This window comes from Ambystoma mexicanum, chromosome 6p (genome assembly GCF_040938575.1).
Source record: "Ambystoma mexicanum isolate Mex_15411 chromosome 6p, UKY_AmexF1_1, whole genome shotgun sequence".
NCBI lineage: Eukaryota > Metazoa > Chordata > Amphibia > Caudata > Ambystomatidae > Ambystoma > Ambystoma mexicanum.
In genome coordinates this window covers 402,373,545-402,390,414 of record NC_090935.1, presented here as the reverse complement: position 1 = coordinate 402,390,414, position 16,870 = coordinate 402,373,545, and the positions used below count along the sequence as shown (strand labels likewise).

The following is a 16,870-nucleotide window of genomic DNA, read 5'->3' as shown; positions in this document are numbered from 1 at the left end:
GGACAAATATTATGAGAACAGGGCCTTGTGTCAGGAATGGTTCAAGTGTCCTGCAAGGTTTGGAGTAATAATGCTCCTACTGAAAAGTGCTCAGTTCATTTGAACTACAGGTGTTTGAGTAAATATAGCAAATACAGATGAGAAATGCATCCCTATGAGCGGTGCCTTGACTGTGTTTTTTATAAAGCACCTGGTTCACAAGAGAGATAGAGTAGAAGGTATGCTAGGGATGTAATGTGTTCTCAGACGGGAGTTACAAGAGTTGATGCCACAGGAATCCAGCTGCAAGGTCATTCGGGAGTGCCAAATTATCTGGCCTCATGAGGAACCCATTGTATTAGCAGGTGGGGTTAGCCTCATTGTTCACACTAGCTCCCAGATTGGGTCCTCTCAGGGGTATGCACATAACAAGTGGGCCAAAGGTGTCTTGACCAATAAGGAGAGTCCATTATTGCAACAATCTTCCTGAGTATGGTGGACCAATCACATCACAGTGCTTTCTGCTGAATGCACAATAAGGTTATCTTGTAAGGGGTTGTGCTTACATATGCATGACCAATGGGGTTATGAACTATAGGGCATGTGTAGGTTTTTCTATAGGTGTTAGCCAACAGGGAACATGGGATTATGTTGAATCTGATATGCTTTGCTTATGTAAATTTGCGTTTTTCCACTATAAAAGATGTAACTTGAAATGGGTGTGTCGAGTGTAGTTTCAGTTTTCCATTCTACAGGGCTGACTGACAATTCTGGCCATAGGCCATATCTGCATATAATAAATCTTTGTCTTTCTTGCAAACCGTGCACTTATTATTGACTCGCTTAGGAGTGATTTTTTTATTGATCTTTTTAATGGATTACTCTACAAACAGGGATTGCATCTTGCAGTTGCACCCGATCCGAAGAATCTGCGACCCCTGGGCACCTCTCACTGTAACAAAGGATGGCAGAAGACCATGACTCACAGTCGACCCATCGTGATCCCTTGGAAAATCAAAGTCGGGGATATGTTAGCATAACTGTGCCTGTCCCCCCTGTCCTCCATAGGATAATATCGGGACCATGTCCCTTTGTCTCCTATCTCCCTCTTACTTACCTGGTCGTCACAACTGAGTCAAGGATTCTGCACCTTTTGTTGGAACCTGTGGTTTTGGACACTAGGCCTGATCGATCTTAGAGTTTTGACTTCTAAAGTTAGGGACTAGAACTTGTGACTGGTTCTCATCATTTGAACTGTATCTACATTACTTACCTATTTTGCACAGAATGTTATTTGATGATGTATATTGAATGACCAGACAGGTGATAGTATATATTGGCATTATAGTATATTGTGTGCTAATACTACCAGCTAATCTCATTTTACAGTGTGTTCTAAAGGCCTAAATAAATAACTGGTTTTATAACTGACTGTCTACACTGTATTTCTGTGTGTTATCCGATGTGGACTCATTGAGAGCCCCTGACCACACTCACACTCTCCAGAGACTAAGCCTTTACCAATCTCCACTCTACCTAGATTGGGTTTCGGCTAAACTCTCATAGCTTCCTGCTCACCATAACTAGGGTGGCCTCCTGAAATCTGTCCACCAGGCTTGATTTTAGAAATACATCTTAACATGCACCTTTCCGATGCTTTTTGAAAATAGAGTGCATGTTTTCTGGTGCAAGCATTGAGATGCAAAAAGGAAATAACCTTATTCCTAGGTGACCTGCACATTTCAGGGTATCTGTGCAGTAGCACAAACGATGTGCTGGCCAGCACCTGTGCATACATTAGTGTTGGGAGCAAGAGCCTGACACCAACGTATGAAAGGGTCTCAACACCCTCAGGGGAGTTATTTAACAGTGGAAGGCCTTTCAAGGGCTTTTCATTGTGAAATCATAAAAAGAAAACCATCATTTCTATTCCTTTGGGAAGGATAGGAATGTAAGTGGGACAACAGTGGCTCAGGCTGCAGCTGACAATTTAAAAGAAAATGCATGACAGAGTCGGAAATCACCATGTCATGCATTGTGCATCCCCTTGCACCTATTATGGCGTGTGACTATTTTTGTGCATTTCAAAGAACATTTCGTTTGCGGATTCAGGATGCAATTTGTAACGGGAGGAAAGATATCCTTATTGGTGAAAATGCACAACAGGGGTAAAAAGCGCCTCGGCATGGGTGCATTTGTGATACACACATACACCATTTGAAAAAAGGGCCCACAAGATCATACCAAATGAATTTTATATGTGAAGATTAAAACCAATGTGCATTGACTTTTTCCAAATTTCTATTTCTTATAACCTCTGTCTCGCTAGACAGATTGGAATGAAATCTCTGAGAAAATAAATGTCTGGCATCAGCCACTTCAAACCTGAAATTTGGGAGAAAATGTAAAAGCGGTTAATAATAAAAGAAAAATAAATGTGTTTTTAGCCTTCTAGCATTAATTTTCCCAAAGAGAAATAGAAATTCCATTGAACATCAATGGTGCAAAAAACGGTGGATGGATTTGCACCGTGTAAGAAACAAGTTCGGCGTAAAACAACCCAAATGTGCCTTTTATGGTAATTTTGTGGAAAAATCGTGGACATTTTGCGCTACATTTACTAGTGTCCCAAAAACAATATAAAAAAAATGAATGCTAAAACTTAATTTTGCAAACATTTTATTGCTTGCAGGGGGCCACGAACATTAGTGATTACGTGCTGTTGCATCACCTGCTTGCAATTGTAAACAAATACAACACAGAGTTTAAAAGGGAAGAGTAAAACCAGGTGTAATTGCCATATTACTGTTTATAATGATGCTTTGCAGACAGCATTTACAATGAATTCCAATGGGCATCTCATATACATGTATAAACTTTAGTTTAGACCGAGTTAAGGTGATTTGATTTGTTGCAGCAAAACCCAGAAAGTGCCGTGGCTATGGGATGCGAGTCTCATCTAGAGTCTTAACTTGAGTATTACTGTGGGAGCAATCAACTAAACAGATGTGTCTGTATCCAAAATGGATGCCCCAAAATTGTTTAAAAGCAGGACTTTACAGGCGATTTGCTGCTTGTTTTGCATTGGAACTTTAAATTAAAAAAAATATATGTTTTTTGTTATGGCCAATATTTATAAACAATAACATTTTTCAGAGACCTTCTCCTTTAAGGAAACTCATTTTGTTAAAGGGGAGAAAACAGATAGCGGCCTTCTACTAGGTGATAATGAATGTTAGTTGGAAATGCTTAGAGCAAGACTAATCCTGCATTAGCCATCAAAACTTCTAGGGGTCTGTCAATAGGGGATATGAGATGATTCAAAATAGGTAATGGAAAATATTTACCAAAATAAACCTCTTAGGATGTGTGTTTTGTTTTTCCTGAGTGCCGAATTTTTTAGAGTTAATGTACTGGCATAACAGGGGCCCCCACTGCCCCTGTGGTACAGGGGGCCCTGCTAGCACATGTCCTGGGAGGGGGCCCCACTTGGGGGAAAAAAAGAACAAATATTTTTTCTAAATCTTTTTTTTTTAATTTCTTTTTGAAATCACTCTGCCTTCATAAAGAAAATAATGTCTTTATGAAGGCAGAGTGACTTCAAAAAGAAACTTTCTTTTTGAAGTCTGAGGGCTCCCCCACCCCATGACATGGATGACCCCAAGCTGGAGGTCTCCATGTCATGGGGTGGGGAAGCTCTATGACTTCAAAAAGAAATAGTTTATTTTTGAAGTCGCTCTGCCTTCATAAAGAAATTATTTCCGTTATGGATTGGTCCTTAACGGAAATAATTTCTTTGTGAAGTCAGAGTGATTTAAAAAAGAAACAATTTCTTTTTTCAGTAACAGGGTCCCCTTAACACCACGACGTATGCATGTGTGAGTGTATTGTGAAAGGGTGTACACTTAAATGTGTAGGTGGCTGCCTGTGTGAGTGTATGATGAAAGGGTGCACACAAATGTATGGGTGACTGGGTGTGTGCGTGTACGGTGAAAGGGTTCACACTTACTGTATAGGTGGCTGCCTGGGTGAGTGTGTCTGTATGGTGAAAGGGTACACACTTAAATATATGGATGGCTGCCTGGGTGTGCCTGTATGGTGAAAGAGTGCACACTTAAATGTATGGCTGGCTGGGTGTGCGTGTATATGGTGAATGGTGTGTGTGCTTGTGTTCAGGGGCAGAACAAAACCTACATTTCGGGGGGCTGATCCTTCAAATGTTGGGAGAGGGCAAACTTAATTGTGCGGGAGTATTCAACTTCTTTACGCATTTTAATGAGACTATTTTAGGGCAGCGTCAATGTTACAAGCAGTTAACTCTCTCCTTTAAGTGTGAAAGCACCCACTTATGAACTGCTGTGAGAATGCACGGTCTCCTGTTCCCTTTCTACCCTTCCAATCACTTCCCTGGCATGAAAGTACTAAACCCACATCACAACTTAATTTGCCTTAAAAATGTGGCATTTGAATGCAGGTACTAACAGTGAAATGCTTTACGTTAGTAATTGCTGGGCCATTGTTAACAGCGAAACCCAGGTGTCGTTTTACTTCTGTGTCCTGTTCTATTCGGCAACTACTCTGAAGTTCAGCCAGGTTGAGTCAACATAGCCCAACATTTCTGGGGCTGAGTGCTGCAGCCCAGTCAACTCAATATTGTTAAGCCCCTACTTGTGTTTAATGCCTTAATTACTTATTGGTAATCGTCATTACTCCTAGCCCTATTCTTACTTGTCCCAGTCCTTGTGTATGAGGCAGTACTTGTGTATGAGGCACTATGCCTCACACACAAGTACTGGGATGAGGTAGAGGTACATGTAGGTAATGCCTGGCTTAGATACTTGTATCTTCATTACTCCTAATCCCACTATTCCTCATCCCAGTACTTACCTATGAGGCAAGGTGCCTCAAACGTAAGCTCTGGGACAAGGAAGAGGGACGGGAAGGTAATTCTGAGCCAAGGAGCGGATTTTGGAGGTTGGAGTAGTGCATGGGAGGGAGAGGGGATGTCTGGGGGGTGAGATTGTGTGATAAATTATAATAGTTGTCCACGCCCAGGCTAAGCAGGCATGATATGTGGTATTAGTGCTAGAGAGGCATTTTGGTGCAGCCAGCCTAGTTATTCCTCAGTTTGGTATGACTTTTTTTTAACTGGGCATTTCTGATAAAGCAGTCCTGCTAAGTGTAATTCCCTGGCTAGACTGGCTTTTGGTTGCTGCCACTCTAGGGGTTTCTTACAGCAGCATTGTATATTTTTTTGGGCATCTGTGATAAAATTATATGATATAAGTCTATTATAGCACGTCTGTAAACAAGTGTTTCTAGGCGCGACAAGCAAGGGAGGGAAGATAGAGGGAGGACAAGACAAATGATCTTACTAGGCCTTGTGTCATTCAGAATGAGAAATGCAAGGGGAAAGGGAGGGGGGAAGTACAAGGAAGAAGGGAGGGGAAAACAGGGCAGTAATGCTCTGAGTAAGTGCAGCCAGAACAGTGGGCTCTGGGTATTTCAAGCAGAACAAGGGACTGTAGGGTTACAGTTACAGCCCCAGAGGCAGTGGAGGCTGACTGATCAACAAAGAGCTCGGACTCAGTGAGACTATGAGGGTAGCCAAGCAACCAGTCGGTATAGCAGACAAGTAGGTCAGGTAGGTCAGCAGGGGAGGGAAAGAGAGCGAAAGCAGAGGATAAGAGGAAAGTTGTGAGCTGATTCCGTAACATCAGGTGGTCTGCTAAAGTTTGAGAAGGGCAGGGAGGCCATTCCAGAGGTAGGCACCTGCAGAGGAGAGAGATCTACCCCCAATCTCTGCCTGGAGAAGCGTCTAGCCCTTACAGAGGTGGAGGTAGCTGGGGGAAGGGCTCGAGAAAGAAGGTATTTTGGAAGAGAGCATTGGATGTAGTGTGGGCACGACCACAGAAAGCCTTGTGGCAATGCAAAGGGTCTTGATCTTGATTCTTGCAAGATATGGCGAGATATGATCCCTGGGCTTGTGGCCAAGGATAAGTCTCGCAGCCCTGTTCTGGATTAGTTGCAGAGGGCGGAGAGTAGAGAAAGGCAGCTTGAGAAAGAGGCTGTTGCAGTAGCCAGCCTAGAGAGAAACAGGGCTCTGGAGAAAGTGAGACTCTCGGGGAAAGTGAGAAAGGGAAGAGTCGTTTTGAGGAGGAGCAGCTAGTAGGTAGTGGGACTTATTGGCGATGTCCGAGATGCGAGGAGAGAAAGAGAGAGTAGAGTCGAAGGTGACACAAAAGGTTTTTTTCCTCGCAGGAAGGCGAAGGAAGAGGGCCCAAGGTGGGTACCCAGAGTGAGAGAGGGAAAGCAGGGGCAGTAGGTCCCAATGAGACGGATCAACAACTTGATGGCGTTATGGCAGAGATTGTTGGGGGTGCACCAATACTGAATCACGGATAGACAGTCAGGAATGAGCGAGAGATGAGAGGAGCCTCAAGGAAAGCTGAGTTCCATCCGCATAACACTGAAAGTTAGAGGAGAAGGTAGAGATCAGCTGGACCAAACGGACCAAAAAGAGGTTGAAAACCCAGGGTGAGAGGATAGAGCCCTGTGAAATGCCACAGGTAGAGAGAGAGGTGGCGGAGAGAAAGGGACCAAGTTGGACCTGGAAGGGGCAGTCGAAGAGGAAGGAGGTCGGCCACTCCAGGGCCGGATCCATTATGCCCAGATTTTCACGTAGTCGATTGATCAGGATGGCATGGCTGACTGTGTCGAAAGTAGAGGAAAGATCAAGGAGGGCTAGGACAGAAGGAATGCTTGAATCAAGGTTAGAGAGCAGATCTTCACTGGTGTTCAAAAGAGCAGTTTCCACACCTCTGGCAGCTCCGAAACCAGACTGATGGTCATGGAGACAACCAAGAGATTCAATGTGGAGAGTAAGATTGGAGAGGGCCAGCTTTTTTCCAAGAGTTTGCCCAGGAAAGGGTTGATGGAGATTGGGCAATAGTTTTCTGGACAGGTAGGATCGGCAGATGGCTTCTTGAGGAGTGGGTGCAGAAGGGAGTGCTTAAGAGGAGAGAAGAACGTTCTATTGGTGATTACAGAAATCGGCCAAGGGCCACAGCGAGGGTGTCAATATGGTCCTTGATGATCATGGAGGAGCAGGGAAGCACCTGTTTAGATGACACTTTCATGGATCGGGCTTGTCTAGAATCCTTGTCAGGTGTTGTCAGAGAGAAAGAGGAGAAAGGAGGAGGAGAGGTAGAGATGGCCAAAGGGAGGCCAAGAGAGGAAGAGGGAGAAGAAGAGGAGATAGTGGACAGGGTGTCCTGAGTTTTAGCAGAGAAGTGAGAGGCCAGAGCCATACAGAGGGTATGGGAGGGAACAGGAGAGGTGGAGACCGCAACAGGATTTACCAGTTCCTTGCAGATTTTAAAGAGTTTTGCCGTGTTATTAGAGGACGCAGAGACCCAGGCTTCAATGTGTGCTCTCTTCCTGATGAGTGTTATTTCTTCAACTGGCCTTTTTGTGCAACAAGTCTAGGTATGTCTAAATGTGGCCTGGCATGCTTTACTATATTGTTATTACGTGTCTACACCGGTCTACAGTGTGCAGCCAGTGGGACTAGTTTTTCAATGTGGCATGGCATTTTTAATAGCAAAGCTTTATTGTTCCTTTGCACTGTTGTTGACTTGCATATATTGGATTGGTGTTACCCTACAAAACAATTGCAAACACTCTGGCTTTTTAGCCATTTTTTCTCAGAAAGTCTGCTGTATATTGCATTAAAACACATATTTAATTCTTTCCCCTAGTACAGTGTGCGGCATACCCTTTCAGCAGCATGTTCATACGTATTGTGCAAGCGTGATAATCTAGGCCAGCCCAGAGTGTACGACAACCCGTGATTTGTTGCCGAGTTGGGGGGGCGGCACTCAGCATAGCTCGCAGGGGGGCGGCACTCAGCATGGCTCGCAGGGGGGCCCCCACATTTTGTGTTACGCCACTGAGTTAATGGTCTAGGTATGAAATGAAAATGTACATGTGGTCATGTTACTATGATATGAAGTGATAAATACAGTGTAATCCTACCTGAGTGTTGGTGCAGCCATCGCATTCAGACCAAGCGCCGTAGGTATTCCACACGCAGTTGACAGGACTGCTGTAAAGGGGAATTATTTGTGTTAAAAGAGGATACTGTAAGCACCTTGAGTGGAATACTGGAGCACGTTTAAAGTAATTCACATTTAGAGGACATGAGGCAGTGTATCTCATTCCCTTTCTGTTCAGTACCAGTGGAAACAGTCGATGTAACGTGTTATGTGATGACTGAACATTCTGAGTATAGTATTTAAACTATATATGAAGTTGTAGCTACTAAAAACGCATGTTATGCTCTTAAATAAGCAACACAGCTCTGTTAAACTAGTGTTAAATCACAACAAGGTAAGAATCACAAACAGCCTTAATATCTGTGCAATAAAGAAACGGTAAACTTAGAAAGTCCCCAGAAAATGGCTGTGTGTGGCATAGACTTTAGAGCAGGGCACAAGCCAGGGACGTCATTTTTCCAAAATGCCTGGGCTAGCGGAAGTGACATCACACGTCCGTTGACCTCTGGTGACATCACAGGAAGTGATGCAATTTGACCCCACTTTGAAGTGACATCACGGGAAGCAATGGAACACAACCTTTCAACCCTTGACAAACAGGAATTGGCATCACATAGCATTGTCCCTAAGTACACAACGAAAAATAGGGTTAGGATATCACTGTAATGTGATATTCATTTCATACAAAAAATGGATCGCCATATGTATTGTTAATATCAGTGTGTATAGGCCCATATTACCAAATTACTGTGAATGCAAGCAGACTTCCAAGGCCAAATGACAATCATGTGCTAGTATACAGCACTAACCCTAAAGCGCTTTATACAGAACAAATATACATACAATATCACCCAACCTGTATTGGTACTCATTTATCAACCTCAGGAGGTTGAAAGTCTGAATTGGCCTTGCCAAGATTCGGACATGCACGCGGATCACAGTCAGAAAGGAAATTACACTCTGTAGTGGATACCATGAAACTGGTAATTGAGATTTAACGACGGGACATCTGCAGTTCATCTGCAGGTCTGGTGCAAAGTTGGCCACATGTCAAGCCTGCGTGGATCTACTTTTCAGGCTTCAGAGGTTGGCAAAATGCATACCATTGGGAGGGTTCATAACTGTGTATTAAATAATTAAGAGTATTGCATGGAAAGCATTGCACTCACACGGCAACCCATACTCTGGGCACTCGTTACCTATTACTTGCAATTAAACATCCTGAACAGAATGCCATGAAGATAGGAAAGATAGACACATTACAACAAAGCATTAAATGTGGCACAATGAAATCAAGGGCCACATAATGTTCTACGGTCAAACATTTCTACACTGTACACAAGCATTTAGGCACAAGAATTTTGTCAAGTGACCAAGGACACCGAGATGGAATGTCTTGCGATGATCGTAATAGGCAATGGGCATCATCACAAGTTGGGTGGCAGCACTTAAATGCAGCGGTAACACTATTACTGCTGCATTTAAGGGCTCACCCTTTCAAGAGTCTGGCGGAAAATGGGATTTGTGCCTCCAGCACTTTGCTGTATTGCTGGAGGTAAAAATCTCAATTTTTGGCCAGTTTTCAACACTATTAGTACAGCGCTATTTGTTCAGGTGCTGTTAGCGCCAGCCCAACCCAACTCGGGACCCGGAGCAACTAGGTCCAGCAAATTAGTGCCGTGATACCACCCAACTCGTGATGAGGCCCATAGGCAGAAGAAAACATGCTATGACTGCAAATTGCAAAAAGCAAAATACATAAACCAAAATGGACGCTTATTGTACTCTAAATGCTTTTTGTCTGCATTGTGAATTTGAGGTGTTTAAGAACAAACTAAATCAGTGACGCCCCCTCTGAAGTGTGCCTGAAATAAACCTTTAATGAGTCTAGCAATTATTGTATAGAATTCCAGAAATACAAATGATTTGTTATTCCTTGTCTTTCTTATTAAGGGTCACTGTTCAAAGTGTTACACTTGTGGAACCCCATGTTTTTTTTAAGAGGCCTAAAGAAGAAAGCCAGCCACTCCAGAAACAAAGAGCCACATGGCGCTGGCCACAGCCCAGAAGCTTCCATTTAAAAAAATGTTTTAAAAAAAGAAAAACACAATTTTATAGCTAGTAAGAGAGACCACAGGGGAAGCAATGGAGGCCTCACTGGTGACCCCCAAATGACATCCCTGGAACAAAGCCAGGATATATGCCACAGATGAGGTTCCACTGACATTTTTCAGAGGGCGGATAGGTTTTTGAAGCCGGAGTCAAAGAGGTAATGTGGTATCTTTAATTAAAATTAAGGCTTTGTTCAGTAATGTTTGCCCACTATGACCAATGCCGAAGTAGGGGTTGAGGTCAAGTTGTAAGGACAGAAACTTGCCAACTAGACCACATGAAAGCGTGATCAAAATGCTATTGGGATTTTGTTGTGCCAGGAATATTCTAGTAAATATGCTTGGGTTTAAAATATAAATCTCTGTCGGTTTAATGTTATAAAAGGCAAAGGCTCTTTTGAGCTGTGCATTTATTCTACAGGAAAAGGCCAATTGAAGGAGCTTTATTGCACTTTCAGAATGCTCACTTCCTATGACGTCACTTCCCATTGTGTATGTCACATGTGCTCTGTTTCAGACAGCAGTCTGGAAACATGTTCCTGGTTTTTCCATGAGTCCACCTAATTGTCGCTGCTCACACGCCACACTGCTCGGATGCAGAGTAGCTCAAAGTATTGTTTTAAAAACCTGCTTGTAATTTAAGAGGCGAGTTCTAGGGAACAAACTCATCAGCAGCATTTTACTATTTGACTATTATTTATTTTTGGATAGCCTTCTGCGTAAGGAAAATAAAGACGAATGAGAACGTGTTTCATAAAAATGTGAAGCATGGATGTGGTTTTGCAGGAAAATCGTACGTCTTTTCTCGAAAACAGTCTAACATATAAACTGCCACATGGTGGCAGGATTGCATTTGAAATATCAAGTAAGCCGTTCCTACCTGCTCAATGAAGTATTTTTATAAACATTATTTTCAAACAGATTTTGCAATGCATATGTTGTAAGTATACAGGCATTTGTACTGTGCCAGATACCATTATATGGATCTCCCAGTACTGAGTCAGATCCGCAGAGCCTTTTGGTTCTGCTGATGAGGTAGCAGACCTGAATCGTTTGGTATTGAAAAAGAAAATGAGGACAGGGTGAAGAAGAGAACGTGTCTAGGGAGCAGATGGGAGTGTAAGCAGGTAGAACATGAAGGTCGGGTATACGGCTTGTTTTTCCTTGGATACATGAAGGTTTGAAGTTGTTGGCTCAGACAAGAAATGCTGAGGAATGTACAAGGCGAAGGAGAGAGTCAATAGAAAAGGTGGGTTTTTGGAAGGACTTCGTAACTCATTAATAGTATATTGTGTGTGTCTCAGAGGTAGGCTCAAACATTCCAGGAAGATATGTTAATGTTAATGGACATTTGTACTGCGCACTATCACCACCGGAGTGGTCCCCTGGCGCTCTCACAGCTCTGAAAGAGGAAGAGAGGGGGGGGTTTAGTGGGAGGCAGCTGGAAAAGTGCAAGAGAGCAGTGATGTGCTGTTGGCGGCTTCAGCCCGGTGGGTCCGTTGGCTGGGCCTGGGGTGTTTGCAGCCGGTAGTAATTGTGTACTGTTGTGCGAGTCTATGTGTGTTTTTGTTTTGTTGTTGCCATGTAGTGAAGTTTGTGCGGTTTGTTGTGCTGTAGGTTTGTGGTTGTGTTTGGTTTGGAGTTTGAGAGATGTATGCAGAGGGGGAAATTGTTAGTGCAATTGGTTAGTTGGCCTCTCTATCCTGACTTGAGGCGGTGGGCTTCTGTAATTGCCTCAGATGGGTTTCGGTAGCACCTCTACGCCTCTGTGCTGATCTGGGTCCGTCCGGCCTTCAAGGTCCCCTCCTCCCCCAGCCTGCCTTGCAGCCCCACCTATCTTCCCTTCCCAGTCATACGGCCAGTGCACCTGCCAATGTCCACAGATAAGCTATTGTGGTGATTGCCAATATCCTGACTGTTGTGTACTGGGTACACGTATTAAGCATGCGCGAGACTCACGGAGCTCGCGCATGCGCTGTAGGTGAATAAAGGCGGTGCCCCGGCAGTTGGAGCTGGAGACCGGAGCCATCGCACGTCTCCGGCGTGTGTTCTTCGCGTGCATGAATGCGTGTGCCTGTTTGCGTGCTAGGTGACTCGCGGGGAGGGCCCTGCGAGCATACAAAACTGGCGACGAGGCAGGAAGTGAACCGCTACTTCGTTCCGACAACATTGCAAGAACGGAGTACAGCTCCGCAGTCGCGGATCCGCTCGAGATAGCCTGCGGCCATTTTGAGCGCTCGAGTGAGAACATCACACGCAGTGGTTGAGGCCCGTTTTGGGTGCTCGTGCGCCATCTGTTAGTCATCAGCAGCTAAAAAAAAAAAAAAAAAAAAAAATAATTTTTGGACACTTCACAGCCCAGCTGGAGCAGGGCTGTGATAGACAAAGAGACAAAAGACAACAAAGAAGATTTTTGTCACAGCTGGGAGCCGGATCACCCATTTTCAGCCAAGACTTTACTGTGAGTACCCAGGGAGATGGGTGATGAGACAGATGAGGAGGGTGCCACCGCTGCAGTACCACGTAGAGTGCGCACCACCCTAGCGCCCATGCCTGAATTCGACACTACAGGCCCACCATCAAAACTCGGCCCCAAATGGCTCATATGGGTCAAAAGACTGGAAATGATGTTCAGGGCCTCGGGGGAAACAGCAGATGAGGCAAAGATTGCCATCATGATGTACTCGGCAGGCATGGAGGTCCAGAAGATATACGACTCCCTTGACATTCCAGTGGCGACATATGACGCAGTCAAGCAAGCGCTAAGGGATCATTTCCTACCATTAGCGAATGTCGATTTTGACAGATTCGTTATGGGGGCTGAAAAACAACGCAGCGACGAATCACTAGACCAGTTTTGTGCCCGTCTGAGACACCTGGCGAGCTCCTGCAGGTGGGCCAATGAAGAGGAAATGGTCCGAAACCAATTATTGCAAGGATGTTGCTCTGGCAAACTCAGGAGGCAAGTCCTGAGAGAACCGGGACTAACCCTCCGGCAAATCCTAGACATGGGGAGGGCGCATGAACTGGCGGAAGCCAGAGGGTCGAAGATGGACGCAGCCACTCATCCCAAATGTGAGGAAGAGGCACTCGCTGTCAGGCGTTTTACGCCGGGAAAGGCCAGATGGACACCAAAACCGGAGGAAAAGACAACTAGATCGGGCTCCCCTCAATCGTGCTCATACTGTGGGTATGATCTCCCTCACAGGGGTGAGTGCCCAGCTAAATCGAGGACATGTGGCAGATGTGGGGTCCCCGGACACTATGCCAGGATGTGGCGGCCAACAGGGGGCCGGAGAGGTTCGTGAGGAGTGGTGCCCGCACTGTGAAGGGTATATCTTCTCTGGAACAGGAGATACAGGATATGAACATCGCCGAGGAAGAAGAAGGAGAAATATTCTGTATCTCCAGCATAGCAAGTGGCCCCGGAACTCGACGAAAACCTACATGCACTGTGAACATTGGGGAAGTTCCCACCCCGGTCCTCATCGATACGGGAGCATCAGTATGTGTGCTCGCGGATAGACACTACAATGCACTTGCGGGCCCGCCAGCACTTTCGCCGTCTAGAGCCCAAATATATGCGTTTGGCGAAGATACCCCTCTACCCATCCAAGGAGTGTTCATAGCCCCAGTATCCCATGGCAGGAGCAGCATCAAGGCTAGGTTTTTCGTTACCAGCGTGAGCCCGCATTCATTGCTGAGTTGCGCAGCTTCGGAAGCACTCCACCTAGTGCAATTCACATTCGCAGTATACCAGACGGATCTGAACAGTTTGTTGGCACGCTTTGAGAAACTCTTCAAAGGGATAGGGAAGCTAAAGGCTGAACCTGTACGGCTCCACATCGATAAGTCAGTCAGACCAACGGCACTAAAACATCGTCGTGTTCCTTTTCACTTGAGGGCCCAGGTTGAAGAGGAACTACAACTCCTGATAGAACGAGATATTATCCAAAAAGTGGAAGGGCCGACGCCTTGGGTTTCCCCGATTGTTGTTGCCCCAAAGCCCAAGCAACCGGGGGCTGTGCGCATTTGCGTCGATATGAGACTACCCAATCTGGCTATAAAAAGAGAGCGTCATATCACACCAACTCTGGACGACATCGCTGGCGAGCTTCAAGGAGCCAAATTCTTTTCGAAATTGGACTTAAGAGCAGGGTACCACCAGCTGGAGCTCCACCCAGAGTCCAGATATATCACGACCTTTACAACCCATGAAGGACTGTACCAATATAAGAGGCTCAGTTTCGGAATATCCTCCGCTGCTGAGGTCTTTCAAAATTCCATCAAGGGGGCTCTGTCAGGGTTGAAAGGTGTCATAAATATGTCGGATGACATTCTTGTATTCGCCAGGTCGGAGGCGGAGCACATCAAGCGCCTAGAAGACACTTTTCGCAGACTGCGCAGCCTTGTGTTAACACTGCACCAGGAAAAGTGCGAGTTCATGAGGGACAGTTTAGAGTTTTTTGGATTCATTTTTCACGGGGGGGGTATATCACCTGATCCGAAGAAAGTGAAGGACATTCGGGAAGCATCATCACCCACGTCCCCGGCGGAAGTTTGCAGCTTTTTAGGCATGGTGACATATTGCGGACGCTTTATTCGTGACTTAGCATCCATCTCTGAACCGTTAAGGGCTCTCACGAGGAAGGAAGTGGCATGGGCGTGGACTGGAAAAGAGCAGAGAGCGTTCACGGCCATCAAAGAAGCTCTGTCTGAACTAGACACCATGGCGTACTTTAACCCGGCTCGGGAGTCTGAGATAGTGGTGGATGCCAGTCCCGTGGGACTAGGGGCAGTCCTTTTGCAGGCAGATCAGCAGGGAGCAATGAGGCCCATCGCGTATGCCAGTAAGGCACTGACCAGCACCGAGAGGAGGTATTCTCAAATTGAACGTGAAGCCCTCGCCATATTATGGGGCTGTAAACACTTCAGGTTATACATCCTAGGGAAACCGGTTGTAGTGGTGACGGATCACAAACCACTACTGCCCATTCTAGCTGGTGCCTCATCCAAGCCACCACCAAGAATAGAAAGGTGGATGTTATCCCTCATGGAATACGGGGTAAAACTGGTATACCGCCCAGGGACCCAAAACCCCGCTGACTACTTGTCTCGCCATTCCAGCTCTAGACAGTCAGGGGATACCACGGAAGTTGCAAGCTGTGCGGACACCATTCATTTGGTTGTCGAGTCGGCGCTTCCCATCGCCCTATCGAGAGAAGAGATTGCCAACGAATCCAACTCTGACGAGGCATTTCTGAGAGCGAAGGAGGCAGTGGCCTCAGGAGCATGGAAGGACCTTCTCATGAACAATGCCAGGAGAAATGTGGAGGTGCAAAAGGACCTGCAGGCATTGTGGAGTGCACGACACGAATTGTCTGTGACGACCAATGGACTACTACTAAGAGGACACAGGATCGTGATTCCCAGATCCCTCACAGCAAAGGTCCTTCAACTGGCTCACAATGGGCATCAGGGGATGACCAGAATGAAGGCACGCCTCAGACTCAAGGTCTGGTTCCCGGATTTAGAGAAGAGGGTTGAAGAATTTGTGAGGACATGCATCCCATGCCAGGCCACCAGCCCAGCGGAAAGAGGTCCACCAGTACAATCCATGGCAAGAAGTGAACTACCCTGGGGGACAGTCCATGCCGACTTCGGCTCCACCGGTCGGGGTCTGTACTTCCTGGTTGTGACCGACCAGTGGTCCCGTTATCCCGAAGTGGAACTGGTCGAATCCACGGCCAGCGATCACACCACCATAGCGATGGACAAGATTTTCGCCACCCATGGTTTCCCCGTGGAATTGTGTTCGGACAATGGGGCACCTTTTCAGGGGCAGGTGTTAGGCCGATATTGTGAAGAAAGGGGAATAAAACACTGCAAAGTCACCCCGTTATGGCCAAGGGCCAATGGCGAGGTAGAGCGCTTCATGCGCACCTTAAACAAGATATTTCGCATATCCGAAAATAGAGGGGAAGACCTCCGAAGGAACCTGTTTGAATTCCTCCGAGAGTATCGTACAACTCCGCACCGATCCACGTGAGTTGCCCCGGCGGAAGCGCTCTTTAAAAGGATACCGCGAGGGCTCATACCTGAGTCCGAAGGGCGGGAACCAGGTGTGATAGACAATGAGCAGGTGCAGTCGGACAGAGTGTCCAGGAATGAGAGAGAGACAGTACGGAGAAGGCTCCCCGAGAGTCAGATAGCAGTGGGTGATACCGTATTAGTACGAAATAGAAGGTCGGAGGGCGAGATATCGACAACCTATGAGACTCAACCGCTGGGTGTAACACATGTGAAGGGTACCATGGTCACAGCAGCCAATGCCAGAGGTACTATTACACGGAATGTATCATTCTTCAAGCGTATCAAGACAGCAGAAGATGAGGGCGGCGGCGGACCAAGCTCCGGAACAAGAGAGTGAGGCAGAGCACGAAGAGTGCCCTCCAATGGCAGATATGCAGACGGCGGAGGTCCCGGAGGAGACTGCGCCACGATACCCGAGCAGGGCAGGACGAAGGCTGCCCCAGAGGTTCAGAGACTTCATCATGGACCCAGCCCCCTAGAAAGGACAGTTTGCTGTTCCAGTTCCTGACGACAAGCAAGTTCTGTTTTGATGTTTTCATGTTCAAATGTTTGTTTCTTGGGGAAGAGGAGGAGTGTTGTGTACTGGGTACACGTATTACGCATGTGCGAGACTCACGGAGCTCGCGCATG

General features: G+C 46.2%; 1 protein-coding gene across 1 annotated transcript in view; it reads right to left on the bottom strand.

The window, feature by feature from the left end:
- C7 (complement C7) overlaps positions 1–16,870 on the bottom strand; it is a 582,400-nt gene that overhangs the window by 493,301 nt on the left and 72,229 nt on the right. The window contains exon 3 of the mRNA XM_069627198.1: positions 8,017–8,086. Within this exon, the coding sequence (XP_069483299.1) occupies positions 8,017–8,086 (70 nt within the window). The remainder of the gene's footprint in view (positions 1–8,016; positions 8,087–16,870) is intronic.